At 41.6% G+C, this 20,620-nt stretch overlaps 1 protein-coding gene across 3 annotated transcripts in view; it reads right to left on the bottom strand.

Annotated features, from left to right (window-relative positions):
- The window catches only part of arhgap31 (Rho GTPase activating protein 31), a 105,938-nt gene that overhangs the window by 5,828 nt on the left and 79,490 nt on the right, over positions 1 to 20,620 (bottom strand). For all 3 annotated transcript variants that reach the window (XM_041211520.1, XM_041211519.1, XM_041211521.1), the window contains 6 exons: positions 15,646 to 15,791; positions 10,962 to 11,160; positions 8,910 to 9,034; positions 5,978 to 6,037; positions 1,907 to 2,524; positions 724 to 1,022 (listed from right to left, as the gene is read on the bottom strand). In XM_041211520.1, the coding sequence (XP_041067454.1) occupies positions 724 to 1,022; positions 1,907 to 2,524; positions 5,978 to 6,037; positions 8,910 to 9,034; positions 10,962 to 11,160; positions 15,646 to 15,791 (1,447 nt within the window). The remainder of the gene's footprint in view (positions 1 to 723; positions 1,023 to 1,906; positions 2,525 to 5,977; positions 6,038 to 8,909; positions 9,035 to 10,961; positions 11,161 to 15,645; positions 15,792 to 20,620) is intronic.

Below are 20,620 nucleotides of genomic sequence, written 5' to 3'. Positions count from 1 at the left end.
ACTAAAAACATGAACTTTGCTTTTGTTACTATTGACCTGATCAAATGTGAGTCTTGACAGTGTCAGCAGATTATTCCACACTGAAATTAGCAGGGATGTGATCCAATCATATCCTAATTCTTTTCTATAATCATTCACTTCCAACAGAAGTTACAGGATTAAATCCTGTGAAGCCTCCTCAGGACCTTTGGCCACGTCAAAGGCACTATGAAAATGCAAGATGTTGTTTTATGGTGCAAGGTGGTGTGTACAAATCCCACCATTGGGGTCTGACCTTCTGTGGGGAGTTTCTGTTTGAAGAAAAGACTCCGGCAATTGATATTGAGAATAATTGTGTTGGGAGTTCACCCTAAAGGCTTAGCAAATCCGTTTGGTGAGTAATTCTGTCACATAGGTTCCCATTTTGATCCCTGGTCTGTGCTGGCCTGGCCGATTTCAGCCAAAATCACCTGATTTTCTGAAGTAGTATATAATGCGTGAATGAATCAAAAGCGCCTGTCCTGTAGCCTCACCCAAAATTAAAACTATCTTAAACATGTTAACTGATTGTACAGTGGAACATTTAATTGTTCTGCAATAATTCTAGTGGATAACCAGGAAGGTGGAGGCTTCATTGTAAGATATACTTGACACCCTTTTGACATTCTTCCCCATTTTACAGTGCAACAACTAAAACGAACACACAGTCTGCCAAGCTATGATTCGAAAATGCAATGTTCTAACCTGTTTAGTTGCCAGTTGCTCTTCTGTGTTGCTGATCCAAGCTCTTTGGTGTCCATTTTCACATGATTCCCTTGTCAGGGGAACAAGTGATGGATGTGTTTCGTCCAGCTTTGTTTTCTCAGGGAGGCTCAGAGAAACGGGTGACCTGGTCACTGGTGACAAGAGCGTGATGAACTGCAGAGGATCCGAGTGCTGGCATGTGGGATTTGGGAAAGGTTGTGGCTGATTTTGTGACTGTGAATTTGTGGAATCAGTGAGGGGCTCAGGCTGCAATTGGGGTCTCTCAATTTCCTGGTCATCTAAATAGAAGAAAAAGAAAATATATTTTTGGGTTTAGATAAATACAATTGAATAAAATATCCAGAGACACCTAGCAAAGTGACCCCTGAAATCTATCCTCCCTCTCCAAATATAACATTTTCTGTCATCTTCCAAACAAAGCAGAGAGGCTGAAATTCTATCAATATGTCTGTAGATAAAACAAGAAGTGAAAAATCCTTACTTTGACAATTTGAAGAAATTGAAAATAATAAACTATCAATGTATTATTTTGAAATGACATGGTCACTTCTCCCTTCCTCTCCTGAAGGTTCTTACTGTTGCTGAAATTTTCATTCATCTGCAATAGTTGAATTCAAAAGGCTAATTACCGATGAAGGACATTAAAGCCAACTTCAACCCTGTCCTCTTCCAGTATTAACACATAATCTCTTTCCAACTGATCACTGCTTAACAATCAGAGAAAACCTGAGCCTAATTTCTCTCCTCCCTCATCCAGAGGCACTGAGACCTTCCTAATTGTCTAATTGCCACCAAAACTGTTCACATAAGGGAAATAAATAGGGGGCAGAAGATGGGGATATTCCTATTATGTACAGTTTAATACCATGCTGAGCGGTGCATTTAATCACTAAACTATTATTAGGGCATTTATCAAGAGTTAGCTTTACACAGCTTAGTGTTTCATGTTTATCCAAATTGATTTTAGCACATGATATAACTATGAATCAATTTAAAATCTTGCAGTTGACGACAGGAAATAAACAAACGTAGCCAGTTTCTTAATACTTTACTCAAAGCTATAGCACAAGAGCTCATAAATAAGGTGCTAAACATGTATTAAATATATCATATTCGTACTCAGTACGGGAAAACGAGTATCCAGTCAGTGTGTGGAACATACCATTCCGTTCATGCCTTTCTGAATTGGACTGCTCACTGAGACGATCTCCCCCTTCTAAGGTTATGGGTACAGTACTGTCTTTATCTTGTGATGTTCCATTTGCCGATTCTTGCAGACCTGAGTCCTTTAGATTTTGTGCTTCCCTACAGGGAGTGGCGCTGGGGCTGATAATTCCTGAGACGTGTAATGGCACAGACACAGAAAAAGGCTCAGATATATTCAATGCCATTGGCTTTCTGTGATGTCGTGGTGATGCTTCAAGGGGAAACAAGTTACCTGGGAAGTTAGATTTAGGTGAAGAATCAATGGGATTTGTTGAATAAAACAACCGCCTAGTCTTTGGTGATGTTGGTTCTGATTTGTTGAATGCATCTCCACGAAAAACCTTCAGCTGCTCTGGTTGTGCCCTGAATGACACTGGCTCCTTGGCAGATGTTTCTTGACTAACATTACTGGCACATCCTCCAATAGCACCAATGAGATCTTCCTGATCCCAATTACTGTGCCTCCTGCCTAAACTGTAAGAACTTCCTGAGCCAAGTGTGCGTGATTTCAGTGATGGTGAGAGGCTTCCTCCCAGAGCTGCAGCATGTTTAAATCGACCCCCCTTTTCATCATCTAAGAAACAGAAATAAAATATTTAAGAAGGTTTGACGTAAAACACTGTACAAATTAGATTTTTAATTTTGGGGTAAAGGGTGTGAATTATTTTCCATTTCACCCCCTTCAAGTTGGCAAGCAATTTACTCAGTTCTCCTCAAACCATGAGCTATTCTCTGACCAATGTAGAAGGGAGATGACTATTTCATTTTATAGGTTGGTACATGTTGTAATACAGTAACATCCAATGTTCCCAGATCAGTAGCAGACGTGCAGCTTGGGATGTTTTACAATGGTAGAGGTGCTAAATAACAACAATTTATATTTATAAAGCACCTTTAATGTACTAAAAAGCCTCAAGGTGCTTCAAAAGAACATAATAAAACAAAATATGACCCAAGCCACATAAGGTGAAATTAGGTCAGATGACCGAGAGTGTGGTCAAAGAGGTAGGTTTTAAGAAGTAACAACAGAAAATGCTGGAAAAACTCAGAAAGTCTGACAGCATCTGTGGAGAGAGAAACAGAGTGAACATTGAGTCCGTATGACTCGTCTTCAGAGCTGTTTTTATTTCAGATTTCCAGCATCCGCAGTATTTTGCTTTTATCTTAGGTTTTAATAAGTGTCATAATGGAAGAAAGTGAGGTAGGAAGGAGGTAGAGGGACAAGTTATTGTTGTAAATTATTCCAATAGAGCCAAGTGTAAAGTGTAACTGGGAAAATAAAGGAATGCCATTTGAACTCAATGAATGGTTCAAAGCAGCTAAGGGAGAATTTGAAAGAGCTCTAGGGCTTTTGATCAACCCCCATCCAATTGTTCTGGTATAGCAAGCAAAAAGTAAATAGAATGTTGAGCTGAATGCCAAACCAGCAGAGTTGAAAGTCAGAAGATGTTATGTTAAAACTACACAGAACTCTGACACAGTCAGACTACACCTTTATTAATGTGTCCTCTTTTGATCATCAATACAGAGACATTTAATTCCTTGAAGCAGTGCAGAGAAGAGCCAGAGGGATATCAGACTGAGTTGCCAGGAGACACTGAAGAAAACTAGCTTTACTACCTTAAAAATAAGTGGCATAAGATGTGTAGACAAGGTAAATTTGGAACAGTTTCAAGTTAGAATAAGGAAGCACACGTTTAAACTGGTGAAAAGCAAATGTAGGACTTATGTTAGGCAGTAATTCTTCACTGGGGCGGGGTGGGGGCATTGGTGCGGTGAGTGTAGCACAGGAACAGACTTCTGGGTAGAGTGGTAGGGGCAAAAAATACTATAGCCTTTCAAGAAATAATTGGATAATGTAATGGGAGGACTGTAAATTTGCTGGATGAATGAGATAGGTTGGGTTGAATGGTATTACACATTCCTATTAACCTTATAATTTTCCCAATCTCAGCACTGATCTGATTAACATCAGAATTTGTAGGGAAATTGTAGAGATAAGTAAAATTAGCATTACTCCACTTCTGATGCTGGAAGCTTATTTTCTGAGACACATTTGTTTTTACTTTTCCACTTAATCTAGCCTGATTCATGACCAGAGAGAATATTTCATACCCTTTGCCAAAAATATGTTTCATTACATACAAAACAATGCAACTGCAGAAGCTGAATTAATGCCAAGATAGACACTTTCATTAAGAAATCTAACTGTCACAGCATTAATAGCACAGAGGGAAAAGTGCTACTCAACTATGGGGATTAGCTTCAATGAAAAGATTACTTTAATTCCATGATTACCAAGGATCACAAGTGAAGTAACATTTAAATGGATTATGCCAACGGGGAATTGGTATGAGTTTTATTACCTCCAATTGTAATTAATTGAATTAGTCCACTTGCCACTTTTCCACCTTTAGCTCTCTCCTGGAATTTATGTTTGCATATAATTCTGAGATCTGGCAGCTCTTGATCGAATTGATCTTTTTTTTAAAAATGGGATTTAAGGTAAGGGGCAGGAGGTTTAGCGGGGATGTGAAGAAGAATTTTTTCACCCAAGGGGTAGTGGGGATCTGGAACTCATTGCCTGAAAAGGTGGTAGAGGCAGAAACCCAAATAACACTTAAGAAGTATTTTGATGTCCACTTGTGACGCCATGGCATACAAGGCTATGGGCCTAGTGCTCGAAAATGGGATTAGAATAGTTAGGTTGACCTATAGTCAATAGTTAAATATATAGCTCAATAGTTGACTGGTGCAGACTTGATAGGCCGAAGGGTCTTTTTCTGTGCTGTAGGCTTCTATGACTCTATGACTCTATGGGCAGAATTCTTATCTCGATGGGCGAGCGGGCCACTGAACCCCGCCACCGAAATGGGGCCGCCATTTTGAGTGGACGGGCCAATTAAGGCCCGCCAAGCGGCCTGCCTGACAGGAGGTGCTATGCGTTTCCTGTGCAGGAGTTGGAGGGAATCCCCATTTGTCAAAGTGCGTCCTTTCTCGCATACGCACAAAAGAGCGCACTGCTCCCTGAGGCCAAGTCCTGTCTGAGGGAAATTCGTGAGACGTAAGTAAACTCTAATAATAGATGAATATTAAAATTATTAACATGTCCCCCTCATATGACAATGTCACACGAGATGGGACGTGTTAATAATAAACACATAAAATTTATTACATTTTTAAAAAATGGATATGAAACTTCATCGCGCCAGTGGATGAAGTTTCATTAATAATCTGCAGCCGCTGGGGCTCCTGGCCTGCCCGCCAGCCTTAAGCTTGGCCAGGCAGGGTGTTTAATAAGGTTAATTAGCCTGTCAATGGCCTTAATTGGCCATTGACAGGTCGGCGGGCGGACAGCTGATTTCGCTGTCCGCCCGCCTTCGTGAATATTTAAAGGGACCGGGATGACGTCGGGGGTTCCTCCCAACGACATCCCATGTCATTTTCTCCTTGGCGAGTGGGCCCCACCCCCAAATCGCCGAGGGGAAAATCCTGGCCTATATGTCAGCAATTCAGCCTGACAGTAAAAGATGGAATGAACCCATATACACTGCTTGATTTTGATTTGTGCCTCTTCTAATGTTAATTTTCTTCCCTTGTATTACCAGGCTCAGCAGTTTAAATATGCCAGTACACTGAATTATACCATTAATGTTCACAAATGAAACAAGACACAATAGGAGTAGATGAGACACTTCTTAGAAAAGGATGCCAAGATGATTCAGAATTTTCTGGGTCTTTTTGCACAAGGATCCTCACAATGTCTCTCTTTTTACTGTATCCTATTGCAGGTAATTTGTCAGTCAAGCTGTAATGGTCTTGGGGTGATGTCATGCAGAATGGAATGCTCTCCCAGTGCGTTCTCACATTGTAATTTGTTTTTCAATTTGAACCTATGGTTATGTTAATCTGGCGTATTGCCTTTTACAGTACTGCTGGTTTCAGGCTGGATTTAACACTAGGTTACACTTCATTTTCCTTCAGCAATATGAGACTGTGCAATAATACAATGGGTAGAATGTCTTACCGTCTGTTGGCAAAGAGCAAAGGGACTCCATGCTCTTAGCAGGTCGAATGTTGGCCTTTTCTGTGTGAACACAAAAAATAGAACAGCGATCTGGTCAGTGAGAGATATGGTTGGAATAATGAAACTGGGGAGAGAGTCACAAGACTACGACCTAATAAAGCTGTTCAGACATTATACACTCGGAACAAAGCTTGGTGACTTATGTCAATGCTCTGTGAACCAGCTCAGTGGATACACTGTCACTCTTGGCTCAGTGGATACACTGTCATCTCTGAATCAGAAGGCTGTTGGTTCAAGTCCCACTCCAGAGACTTGAGTACATTAGCTGAAACTCCAGTGCAGTACTGACGGTTGCTGCATTGTCAAGAGGTCGGTGGTTCAGATGAGATGTTAAGCCGAGGCACTATCTGCCCATTCAGATGGATCCAAAGTAGCTCCTGGCACTGGCTGAAGAAGAGCATGGGAGCTATCCTGGGCAACCTGGCCAATATCTAGATCTCAACTAACATCACTAAAACAGATAATCTGGTTATTCTGCTCATTGCTGTTTGTGAGGCCTTGCTGTGTGTAAGGTAGTTGGGGTTCCCTACATTACAATAACTACCACTTCAAGGGAAAAGTCCTAGAGTAGCTACAAAATACTTTGGGGGCATTCTGAGGTCATAAAAAGGTGTTATACAAATGCAAGTTATTTCTAAGCATTTGTTATATTAAATTGTGCATATGTTTTATGGGATTTTAATCATGTTTTGTGGAAACTACAGATTCTTGTGGTTTCAGGAATGTTCTAGGACTTCTGTACAAGCCCGAAGAACAATCATACTCCTGGCAAATTGGAAAATAATCTGTACCTTTATAAGGAAATATCATATACATCATACATTGAGGCATTGTTAAATTGCCAGTAGAGCCTTTTCAATCCAGTTGCTTTGCTATAATTGAATACAGCTCTGTCAATTTCATATTATCTCAGCCCACATTTAGACCTTGAAATTGTTCTCTGTGAATACCAGGATTCCAAACTATTTTAGTAGAGACATTAACATGTCTGAAATAAATTGGCTTAATATCCCCTTTAAACAAAAGAGAAAGAAAAGACATACAAATATTTTAAACATTCCTACATTAATATTTGCATAGTGTGTTAATGTTCATGCTTATATTTGCAGGCTATTGCACATTTTGGTATATGTTTGACCATACTTTAAGAAAATATATATTTACATGTAATAACAGCTTTTCTTTTTCCTCTGTCCTTCAACACCCAGTTGCAAGGAGAAGAGAAGAAACAGGAAGAAGACCCAATGTTAGTGGAGAGGCTCCCCAAGAAACCTGGCATAGGTGCTTTCTCCAGGATCTCATGGGCTGGAGGCCCCAGGGGCAGCTGTATGGTTAAATGGAGTGGAGCTGTAAATTTAGGAAGTTTTTCATCTGTCCAGGATGATCTTCAAGTCTTGGGGGGCTTCTGACTGTTGCTCTTGATATCTGAGACAGGAAAGCTGGGTGTAGCTCTCTTCTTATACACACAATTCTGTGCCTGGCGGATGCCCATTTTCCTCTTTGGAAAATGTACCCCTTTGTATCAATAGCGGAAATGTTTAATGGAGTCCTTCTAATTTTGGATCTGCCATAAATACCTTCTTGGGTTCAGTTGTGTCAGTCTTTCCCATAAGTGCTCTGAGTACTTTAACTTATGGGAATTGACTTACAATCCTCCATCTAGATTTGCATAAAAGTGGGATCCAGGAGTTAAAAGTAAGACTCCCTTGTGATCTGGACCAGGCACCCACTTATTTTATGTGCATTTCTTCAATCGTTCCAAAGATAGACCAAGTTAGATGAGATAAGGCTTGGTTCAATTTATTAGGCACATTTTTTTCCCCCCCACTCAGTTCAATCAGTAAACCTTAGCTCTGTGTGTGATATAAAAATAATAGTCACACAGTGCTTTGTGTTTCACTTTACTGAAGCAGAATGACCCCCCCCCCCCCCTTCATCCTAATATGCAATCTAAGGCAGAATCTCTCCTCGGTGCAACTCCTGTATTGTTTATTAATACTTATTAATACATGAAAATGCACAGTGTAATTTCAAGACTTTTTGTTCTCATTTTTTTTCTTCAGCAAATAGTTAACACAATTGTTCGCAAAGCTCATATCCATCTGGATGATTGACTAGGCTTATAGCGGCTATGACAAATTAGCATGTATTTCACACAACATCTGATTAATCAATACTTTCCCTATGCTGGTACTTGCCAACTAAAAGCCCAGTTAAAATCATGAAAAATTGAAGGACAAGAAGTGGATATTTTTCCAGTTGAATTCATTTCGCTGCCACTCCAACTCACCAAGCTAACATCAAACTACATTTTGAACATTGATAATACCTTTGATTCCGCTGCCTTATTTGAAAGCCATGAAGTATTATTCTGGGGTTAACTTATCAATGTCATTTAATGCATTAATAAGCTCAGTGAGATCATCCATAAACCTTCTCTCTAGTTTATCTTTCCCCATAGTTTATCCCCTTATCGTTTGGAATCGCTCTTCCCTGTACCTTTAACAATGGCCACATAATGGAAAGAGTAGGTCGAAGTGGGGAATGGTGGCTGGTGGTGAGAGATAGAGGATTTATAGAGGCCAGTTGATTGGCTACTGCCCATTTTATGCCCCTTTTGCACTGAATGTTAAAAATTCCACTCATAGGGCGGAATTTTTCAGTCCTGTCTCGGCAGGGGCAGGGCCGGAAAATGCAGCAAGCCATTTAAATGTCCATTCACTTCAGCGGGCCGGGAAGACCCTGCTTCCGCTGGTGGGAGTGACCTGACAATTCCGGCCATAATTTCCTTTTATTTTCCCCAAAAATGATGAAACCTGGGCCTGTTGTGGTCACTGAGGATTTTGCCAGTAGGTGTCAGTATTCTTCTTACCTGAAAATTGATGTCCTCTTACAAACACGCTGCCATTCCTGCTTAATTTACCCTTTGAGTCATTTCCTAATCGTCCCAGATTAAATATGGATTTCCATTTCTTTGTCTTTGCAGGAAGTTTTCTCCTAGAGAAGAGGCAGGGTCCTTACAGTTTAATCATAGGCATAACAACATGTCTATTTTATATTACATATTAAAACCTGCGCCAAAATGTACAATTTTAACTCAGCTCTGAATTCCAGGTTGCCTGAACAAACCAGACCAATGGAATGTAACTGTTCCATTCAAGCACCACATGGCCAAGGTCAGGGACAGGATGGAGCAGTGAATTAGTGCATTGTCTTTTTCACTGGGATGATTTCCATTGGCAGCTGAAAAAACACCTAACAAAGTATTATCATTTCCAACCTCACTCCCCAGGACTATCAAATCCCATCATTAGCCCTGCTACTATCAAAGTGCAGACTTGCCCCCAAAGGCAGCAACCCAGAACTGATTAGTAATAGAGTCCAAACTCAGCTATCTACCTTGAATTGGTACATCTTTCATCCCATCTTGCTGCGTCTTTAAGAATGTTAAAGTACAATAAATAAATATGCAGGTAAAGGAATATGTATCAATTATAAAGGCAACTCCATAAAGTTTTCACAGAATAGGGGCAGAATTGTGCAGTTCAATCCCTAGAATATCAGGGGAAACCCCAGAATGCCATTTACCAAAATGAAAGGTGATTTATAAAGTTGCTGCAAATTAGCAGCCCTGATATTATCCCTACATTCTGCAAACATCGCTATTGTTAGAAAAGAGATAACCTTCTAACTCGCCATGACCAGTCCCCTGTTAGATAGTGATCAGGATCATGATCAATGGCTGATTATCTTCTCTTCCCAGCACAGGGATGCTTTGGCCAATTGCAGAGCTCCTCCTAGCATTTCAACTGAAATCAGTTGACTCAGTCAAGGGTGGAGGTTAAATTGCATGGCTCAGTTTAAAACTGGATCAAACCTATTTAATTAAACTACTAAATTCAGTTCAATTGAGATTCAGCTGTCAGCTGTTCAAAAATTGTTGTCTAATAGTAACTTGTACTTTCATTCCTTTAGAATGAAAAATGTACATTTTTGAAACCATTTTTTCCTCTCTGGTTTCAGGTGATAATTGCAGGAGTTAGGTTGCCTGTCAGGGTAGCTAGGCAACAAAACTAAATGCCGATTTGTATGTTACATCATAGAGTTACAAGCGGACTGTATATTTTTCTCCACAAGTCTCCTAGCACCTTGTACGTTTTAATTTTTCTCTTTCCCAAGCAACTGTTTAGTTCCTTTTTAAAAGGCTTTATGGATTTCTCTATCAGTGATTTCCACATTCTAGTAAACACGATGCTACTTTTGCCTTCTGATACCTATGTGAATGAGTATTGTTCAGTTATTTGATTATCATCCTCATGTTCAAATCATTCCATCCCTATCTCTTTAACTTCCTTCAGATCCACAACCCTCTGAAAACTCTGTGTTCCTCCAATTCTGGCCCACTGTGCGCTTTCTTAACCCAAACGTTGGCGGCCATAATTAGCCCCAGAGCTCTGGAGTTCGCTTACCAAATCTCTCTGCCTCTCCACCTCACTCTCCTCTTTTCAAATGCTGCCTAAAACCTGCCAATTGACCAAATGTTCGCTCGATACTGATCCTGCTTATTATTTCTCCCTCGCCCCAACCGGCCCACTGGAACTGAGGTCTCACCTTCTCTGGCATCAGCACAGACAGGGAATTGAATTCAGCAATTTCCTGCCCTGCATGGTGGTTAGTTCTGACACTGCACAGCATTAACCAGCTTAAAATATTTTTAAAGGTTCAAAATAACTAAAGTGGTAACAGATTTTAGCTGAAACCACCCTTGAGAACCAAGATTTTAGAAAAGCTAAGTAACTAATGAAAATGGTATAGAATGTCTGGTGAGAAGATATTATGGGGGCGGTGCAGGGAGAGAAGTTAAATTCTGTCTGAGCATGTGGACCGCAGCATGAAAGGAATAGCACTTGAGAAGTGTGCTTACCTAGGATCTGGCAGATCAATGACTGTATGATAAATAGTCCCAGCAGCAGGTCCAGTGTCCATAGGAGCAGAGTGCAATTTTTCAAGACGAGCAGGATGGTCTGGTTTCAGAGTCCTGGCCTGGGCCTCCTCTAAGGTTAAAAGCTTCATCGATGGCGATACAATAGGAAGTGATTTGCATTTGGCAATAGGATTGTGTGCTGTGGGGATAAATCATATTGACCAGGGTAATAATGTTTACCTAGATGTACACTCCTTGTGCTTGCTGGTCAATCATATCCAGCGTAGATATAATGTCTGGAAGTACCATTTTGAATTTAGATGACAATTCCAAAATAACATTTAAAAAAACCTTTGTGCCCTGTTTATCCAGTTGGTGATCATTTGGAATATTCCAAGTTCCATTCAGCCATATAAATCATAAGAACTAGATGTCTTGTCCAACCAATCAATTGCGCCTACAAGATTCATGGCACTATTCGAAGAAGGGAATCAAAGTTCACCCAGTGTCCTGGCCAATATTTATCTCTCAGCTAAAATCATTAGAGCATATCATCTGCTCATTATTTCATTGCTGTTTGTGGGAGCTTGCTGTGCACCATATGGCTGCTATATTTCCTTATGTTACAACATTGCTGACACTTCAGAACTACTTCATGACTATGAAGAACTTTGTGAAGCCCTGAGATCATGAAAGGCTCTACGTAACTGCAAATTTCTTCTTTTTTATATGATATAACCATGTGGCCAGAATAGCAATACACTAATTTCACAAAGCAATTTCCCTTTAAACCCTAAGTACACCAGTTTAAAGATCCTCCTGTTTGCTAAGCTAGTGTTTCAAATTCAGCACACAATATTTAAAGAGAGATTTTTCTTATAAAATTTCAAATGTTAGAGAAAGTTCCAGTTTATATTTCACTTTAAAAGTCAATATATCCTAATTTTATGCAAGCTTTTTGACCCTTCCCAATTTCCTCCTTTTCTGAAAGTGGTGATTCATACTGGAGTAGGATTCCATAAGTGACAGTGCCTCTCTGTCATCTCATCCATTTCCTCTTTCTTCATCTTTGAGCCCGAACATTATGGTGGGTTTATTCGACCACAGGGGGCATCACAGCCTAGTGTAATCCTCCAGTCACTCAGTCTCCATGCATAAATAGCAGAGGGTTGCACATAAACCCTAAAATTTTGCCATGGGATATGAATGTAGTGTGTTCATGTGAAACTTCTAGCTTGATAAAGGTCTTCACCCATTTAAAATAGTGCAGAGGATTTTCAGACAGATGTTTAAAACATTTGTATGCTGCTTTCCCACAATATCAAGATCATTGAAGTTTATTTTAAACCCCCAGGACCTGTGGGAGAGGGGAAGTTAAAATTTCAAAGATCAGAAAACTGACCTCAACCAGTCTCCAATGTGTCCACTTTCTGGCAGGGAACCAACCAGCTGTCCAGAGGTGGGTCAGTGACTTAAACGTTTAATGAGGCTGCCGTTTCAAATTTGACCACTTTTAAAAATGTTAGTGTTGTGGACCAGGGGCTCCGAAAACCCAGTGGCTGGAGGGAGGTGAGATTCCAACCAATCAGTGCCTTAATTGTGTGTCAAGAGGAGCTGGCGTGCTCTAACTCTCAAGTGAGCCTGTTTCTCTTCCTGCAGTTGGTCACCCTCCCACTGGTATCCAATCTCACCCCAACACACGATCTTGCTCTCTTCCTCAACCTTTGATCTTTCCTTGAACTCTGATCTCCCACGGCCATTGATTGCCAGCTCCACCCAGTTCCGACTGTCTCTCCGTCCCTCTCTCCCTCCTCATGGCTCCCTGTGTCTGGCCTGTGATGCAGGCCTTCCCATGTGATAGCCAGCCAACATCTCAGTCTGGCTAGCCAGGAAATGGGGAAGAAACATCTCAACATAGTCCTATTGTTAAAGATAGCAGGACCTCCAGGTTGCTCGCATTTCTGGGATTCCTATACACTGTGACTCCCCTCCCCTTCCCCAACTCCCTTCCAGCCTCCTCATAAATATTGGGGCTGTAGTGTTTCCACATGAGTCACTGGATATAAGCAGGAGTGGGATCAGTATCATTATTTTTTTCTCTCTGAACAAGGGCCCATGCAGCCAACTGTAACATCTCTATTTTCCCACTTGTTATATAACAGTGATTGTATTTCAAAGATAATTAATTGGCAGTTAAGGGCTTTGGGACCCTTGAGGATGTGATAAGGCACAGTAAAAATGTAACCTCTTTCTTACTTGTTCTGATAGCAATCAGACAAATCAGCAGGGACTAGGGCTGAACGATTCAGTCCATCATTTAACACATTCAGCCACTGATCAGTCAAGGCTGAGGACAGTGGGGAATGGAGAGCTAGGGCCTGATTTTTAGGCTCCACTAGGGCTGTTAACAGAGGTAGACTGGCACTAAAATAATCCAGCTGGCCTCCGTGCCAGGTCTCAATTCCATCCTGCCCCAGGTTGCTTTCTTACAGTCAGAAATAGGGGAATTTATAATGGGGAACAGAGAAATGGCTGACCAACTAAATACATACTTTGGTTCTGTCTTCACAAAGGAGGACAATAATAACACACCAGAAATGTTGGGGAACACAGGGTTTAGTGAGAGGGAGGAACTGAAAGAAATCAGTATTAGTAGGGAAATGGTGTTGGGGAAATTGATGGGATTGAAAGCTGATAAATCCCAGGGGCCTGATAATTTACATCCCAGAGTACTTAAGGAAGTGGCCCTAGAAATAGTGGATGCATTGGTGGTCATCTTCCAAGATTCTATAGGCTCTGGAACAGTTCCTACAGATTGGAGGGTAGCTAATGTAACCCCACTATTTAAAAAGGGAGGCAGAGAGAAAACAGGGAATTATAGACCCGTCAGCTTGACGTCGGTAGTAGGGAAAATTATAGAGTCCATTATAAAAGATTTAATAGCTGAGCATGTGGAAAACAGTGGCAGAATCGGACAGAGTCAGCATAGATTTATGAAAGGGAAATCATGCTTGACAAATCTACTGGAATTTTTTGAGGATGTAACTAGTAGAGTTGTTGAGGGGGAGCCAGTGGATGTGGTTTATTTGGACTTTCAGAAGGCTTTCGACAAAGTCCCACATAAGAGGTTAGTGTGTAAAATTAAAGCACATGGGATTGGGGGTGGTGTATTGAGATGGATAGAAAACTGGTTGGCAGACAAGAAACAAAGAGCAGGAATAAACGGGTCTTTTTCTGAATGGCAGGCAATGACTAGTGGGGTACCACAGGAAACGGTGCTGGGACCTCAGCTATTCACAATATGTATTAATGATTTAGATGAGGGAACTAAATGTAATATCTCCAAATTTGCAGATGACACAAAGCTGGGTGGTAGGGTGAGCTGTGAGGAGGATACAGAGATGCTTCAGTGTGATTTGGACAAGCTGAGTGAGTGGGCAAATGCATGGCAGATGCAGTATAATGTGGATAAATGTGAGGTTATCCATTTTGGTAGCAAAAACAGGAAGGCAGATTATTATCTGAATGGCTATAAATTGAGAGAGGGGAATGTGCAACGAGACCTGGGTGTCCTTGTACACCGGTCGCTGAAGGTAAGCATGTAGGTGCAGCAGGCGGTAAAGGAGGCAAATGGTATGTTGGCTTTCATAGCGAGAGGATTCAAGTACAGAAACAGGGATGTCTTGCTGCAATTATATAGGGCCTTGGTGAGACCACACCTGGAATATTTTGTGCAGTTTTGGTCTCCTTATCTGAGGAAGGATGTACTTGTTATAGAGGGAGTGCAGCAAAGATTTACCAGACTGATTCCTGGGATGGCGGGACTGACATATGAGGGGTGATTGAGTCGATTAGGATTATGTTCGCTGGAGTTCAGAAGAATGAGGGGGGATCTCATAGAAACCTATAAAATTCTAACAGGACTAGACAGGGTAGGTGCAGGAATGATGTTCCCGATGGTGGGGGAGTCCAGAACCAGGGGTCACAGTCTGAGGATATGGGGTAAACCATTTAGGACTGAGATGAGGAGAAATTTCTTCACCCAGGGAGTGGTGAGTCTGTGGAATTCGCTACCACAGAAAGTAGTTGAGAGGACAACATTGTATGTTTTCAAGAAGGAGTTAGATATAGCTCTTGGGGCAAAAGGGAATTAAAGGATATGGGGAGAAAGTGGGAGCAGGCTATTGAGCTGGATGATCAGCCATGATCATGATGAATGGCGGAGCAGGCTCAATCTCCAGTCGGCAGGCAGCGGGAGCCAGGTTAACGACCAGGAGGCCAAATTTCCAGGTGGACCCCGAGAGGCCGTCCCTGCTGAGTGCAGGGTAGCCAGGCGCTGCCCTGCAGACGGCCTCAGCCCTCCCCCGCATTGCCCCCTCCACAGACCCCATTTCAAAAGCCTTTTTTTATTTTGAACCACCCCCCCCCCCACCCCCAACCCTGTGGCATCCTGCTCTGCTTTCAAGTTGGAAGGTTTGTTGTCCCTCCAGCTTTGACAGCGAGTTGTCCTGCTGTCCTGAATTGGATTGCAAGCCTGCCCTTTTGCCATTAATTGGCCAGCTCGGGGAAAATCAGTGACTGTTTCCCACACCGTGCGGGTTTCAGATCCACATTTGAGCTGGATGACATCGTTCAGAGGCCTGCAGGGAAAATCCTGCCTTTTGTGTTGCTGCTTCACTCCTACCTTCAGTGTTCTGCCCAGGATGGACTGTGTTGCTAATGAAGAGCTGATTGACATGATTCAGGATGAATTCGATAACAATGGACTGAACTCGCACCTCCAGAAATGCAGCATCGTTGTTGTACCCAGACCCTTCTATTTCTTTTGATCTGTGTAAATACCACATTAAAGAGCCGATGTTATATTATATTTCGTAAGGGAATATTAATAACCAACATGGAAATAACGATTTGGTCCCATTTTTCTTTATTCTAACTCTGTTTTCAACCTGAATATCCCATAGGATCTTTTCACTTCCAAGTAATTTTTTGTTGTTGGGTTTGTTTTATTGAGCGTGTTTAGGTCATGTTGCAACATGGAATATATGCTGCTGTAGATTACATTTGTAGCCAGCACTCCAACCCTCTAAGATGTCTCAGATCCTTCAATTCTGGCCTCCTGCAAGTTTCCCGATTTTAAATGATCCACATAGAGCCAAGGCCCTAAGCTCTTGAATTCTGTTCCTAACCTTCACAGTTCTCTACCTTCTCTTATCCTTTAAGATGCTCCTTGAAGCTTACTTCTTTTGACCAAGTTTTGGGATAACTGTCCTAATATCTCCTTATGTAGGGGGGTGTTAAATTTTGTTTGATAATGCCCATGCGAATTGTCTTGCAATGTTTTATTATGTTAAAGGTGCTATATAAATGTAAGTTTCTCTTGTTATACTGTGCTGTGCATTTGAATGGTCTTACAGCCCTTGCTGATGTGCCTAAATGGGAGGGGAGTGACAGGAGGCTTGTTGTGCACTAGTTTGGGTGGTGTTGCTCACAAGGTCTCACATAACAACAGCCTCTATTGGACAATCCTTTTCTCTTCAAGCCCCCAGTGGGTATCTGACAGGTGTATTTTACTGAAGCATCCTCCATTTTCCTGACCCTCCTGGTAGAGACACTATTCACTGCTTGGTTTCATGCTAAGATCAGCATGGCCAAGAACATCAGTGCCTTCTGGCTGGTTGGGGAAGGTGGGAATTGTGGCTACCTTGATTTTTGGGTGTTTTTTTGAAGCCTGCTCCTCGCTGCTGAAACTCCAGGTTGCCCCAGAGCAACTCTCCCTGCTCATCTGGTACAGAGAGGAAAGTGAGGTGGGAGGTTGGCAAAACCCATTCATTTCAATACAATGCTTATACTGAACTTGGTGCCCACACCAGGCTCAGCTAGGCATGGATTTATTATTTTGGGGAATCACGGAACTCCTAGGGAAGTTTTGTGGGGGCAGAGACCAGATGCAAAAAAGGGTTCCATTTCTATGTCCAGTGCATCACAGGGAACTGAATAGAGAGGTAAATCTGCCCAACATGGTGCCCTCAACCTAAAATGTTCTCGGAAGTGTATCTGTCTATGCGGGAAGGAGGGAGAGAGGAGCCCCAAGCGCCAGACATTAAGATAAGAGTCAGAGGAGGGAGGCATTGAAGTTCTGAGGAGATATTTCTGAAGATGGGAGAGTTGGAGGGGTTTAGGAAGCAAATTCCAGAGTGTGAGGACGTGATAGCTGAAACCTCTGTTATCAATAGTTCTAATAAATTTGGAGTACAGGTTTCTTGTAAGAAACAGTAAACTTTATTTACAGATTCCAGGTGAGGCTACATGCTTGTTCCAAGACCAAGGCTAAAAGGTTCCACCATAAGATTCCCCACGCTTAGGGCTGATTCGTCTGTGCAGCTACATGATCCCCATACCAGTAAGAAATAGTTTAACTTATATTTACTACATTCCTCCCCCTTTAATTTTGTTTTACCCTCTTATTTACAAAAGCATCTTAACCCCTATTATATACAATTATATATAGTTCATGCTATTATAAATTTAGTCTTTGAGGAGGTTTTCGGATTTGGGTAGAGTGATGCAACTCTACAACTGGAATTTCATCCATTGGATCAACTTGCACAGGAACTGCAGCTTCAGGGACTTCCCTAGACAATGGCTGTTAAGAATTATTTACTTCAACAGAGACATCAGGAAAGTCCATCCTTTGGTATCTGGCACCTCAGGGCTCAAAGTTTCAAATTCGATTTCAGGTGGATTGACTGGTTGTTGGAGGCTTCTCAACTTCTGAGATGATCCGTATGTTTCCTAACAATCCTGTTTTCCACTTCTACTGATAAGATAAAGGTCCTGTTTCAGAGACAATTGTACCAGGGACCCATTTCGGTCCAGCTGCAAAGTTTCATACGAAAACTATCTTTCCCATGCTAAACTCTTGACCTTAACTGTGAACATCATGATTCACTTTCTGACTACCCTGGTTTCTCCCCACCTTCCCCTCTAAATTAGGGATACTAGACTCAATATTGTACGAAGTCTGTGCTTCATTAACAATTCTGAAGGTGTTAAACCAGTGGTCACATGAGGAGTTGTGCGATAGCTGAACAGGAATCTTGAAATTTGTGTTTCGAACATCCCTCTGTTAGTTTCTTGATGCTGGTTTTAAAGGTTTGTACTGCTCTTTCTGGTAACCCATTGGATAAGGAATGATACGGTGTTGTTCTGACGTGTTTAATCCGATTTAGGTTCACAAATCTTTGGAATTCAATACTAGTAAAAGCAGTACCATTGTTTGACACAATAACTTCGGGTAAACCATGAACAACGAAACTCTGCCGCAGCTTTTCAATGGTTGCAAATGAAGTAGGTGACCTCACTTCAAACACATCTATCCATTTGGGAAGTGCATCGATGATCACAAGAAATATGGTACCTAAAAATGGACCAACATAGTCTATATGTAGTCTATCCCATGGTCGACCAGGTCACTCCCACGGATACAGTGGAGCTGAACAGGCAAGTTCTATTGTTGCTGGCACTGGAGACAGTGTTTCACCATTTTTTCTATATTACTATCTATACCTGGCCACCAGATATAACTTTGTGCAAACATCTTCATTTTCGAAATACCAGGATGTGCACTGTGAAGTTCCTCTAATAATGGTTCTCCTCCTTGCAAAGGGATGGTGACTCTTGCTCCCCATAATAAGATACCACCTTGACAACTCAGTTCAGATCTATGGGCAAAGAATGGTTTTAATTCTTCAGGGACTTGTGCATTTGACCATCCTTGTAATACTTATTCACGGACTCTTGCTAAAATTGGATCCTGATTTGTCCACTTCTTTACCTATCTTGCGCAGACTGGTGAGGTGTCCAGGAAATTCAACACAAGTACCACCGCTTGAGAGTTATAATATCTGGCAAAGGCAGATTATTGAGGCCATCTGCATTTGCTATAAGCACACCCGGATGGTGCCTAAAAGTGTACTCGTATCCTGACAAAAAATCTTTGAATTCTAGCAGAGGCTATCGGTGGGATTGCCTAATCTTCACTAAACAAACCCAACAGGAGCTTGTGATCTGACACTATGGTGAAGAGTCATCCATGCAAATATTGATGGAACTTCTTTACTCCAAATACAATAGATAAACCCTCTTTTTCAATTTGTGAGTAACCTTTCAGGTTACAAAAATGGCTCTGGATACATAGCCCATTGGTCTTTCAGATCCACCCTCCATCTTGTGTGACAGCACTGCTCCCAGTCCGTGGGGAGATGAATCACAAGTGAGTATTAATCCCTTAAATGGGTAATAGCAGACACAACGATTGTAAAAGAATCTTGACTCTTGTGAAAGCTTCCTCTTGCTGTGCCTTCAAAGACCACCTGTGGTTCTACTTCAATAATAAGTGTAAAGGGGCTAACGCTGTAGATAGATTAGGCAAGAATTGATCATAATAGTTTACCATGCCCAAAAAAGACTTGAGCTCCATGATGTTGGTAGGAGAGGGCCATTCTTTGATGGCCCTGACTTTCTCCTCTAATGGATGCAACCCCTGGATGTCCACTCAGTGAGCCAGATACACAACTTCCTTTGCTCGGAAGGTGCATTTGTCTTTTTTTAAACAAACGCCAGTCTCTAAAAATCTCTTTAGAGCTTCTTCCAGGTTTGCCCCATGTACTGCTTCTGTGGATCTTGTGATTAGGACGTTGTCCAGGTACACTATAACTCGGGGAAGTCCTTGTAGTAAGCTTTCCACTGTTCTTTGGAAAATCGCACAGGTAGATGACACAGCAAAGGGTAGGCGTGTATATTGGTATAGGCCTTTGTGCATGTTTATGATGACATAACTTCTTGATGTGTTGCCCAGATCGAGTTGTTGATACGCATGACTCATGTCCAGTTTAGTGTAGGGTCTTCCTCCTACAAGTTTAGCGTACAGATCTTCAATCTTTGGAATTGGGTATTTGTCTAATTTTGCAGCCTTGTTCACAGTTAATTTATAATCCCTGCAGATGCGAATAGTTTAGTCTGGTTTTAGCGCAGAGACTATGAGTGCTGCCCATTCTCAAAATTGGACTGGCTGGATTATTCCTAACTTCTCCAAATGACATAATTCTGCATCTACCTTTTGTTTTGGAGGGTAAGGTATAGGTCTTACCTTAAAATGCTGGGGTGTTGCTTCAGAGTCCATGTGTATTTTAGCTTGTAGACCTTTGATTTTCCCCAACTCATCTCGGAATGCTCTGTCATTCAGCAACTCTGGAATTCCTCCTGTCCTGACCTGAAATATTTCTGACCAGTTGAGTTTAATTTCTTTCAACTAATCACGGCCCAGAAGGCTAGGTCCTCCTCCTGTTACAACATTTACTGGCAGCTGTGCTTTCAGTTGCCTGTAGGATACAGATACAGAGGCAATGCCTTTCACTTGTATTGCCTCTCCAGTATACGTTTTTAGCTGAGCCGTGGTTTTCTCCTGACTCAATGGCTGGGTACCTTCTCTGAGGTATTTAAAGATGTATTCTCCCATCACTGTGGTCAATTCTCCTCTGTCAACCTCCATGAACAGAGGCTTTTCATTTACTTGAAGTGTAACAGTGATTGGTTCAGTTTTCCTGGCCTTCAGATTGTGTAGGTAATAAACATCAGCCTCAGTAACTTCTGGTTCA

Source organism: Carcharodon carcharias, chromosome 18, assembly GCF_017639515.1.
Source record: "Carcharodon carcharias isolate sCarCar2 chromosome 18, sCarCar2.pri, whole genome shotgun sequence".
In the NCBI taxonomy this organism is placed as follows: domain Eukaryota; kingdom Metazoa; phylum Chordata; class Chondrichthyes; order Lamniformes; family Lamnidae; genus Carcharodon; species Carcharodon carcharias.
Note: the sequence above shows the minus strand (reverse complement) of the source record. Positions and strands in the feature narration are given on the sequence as shown.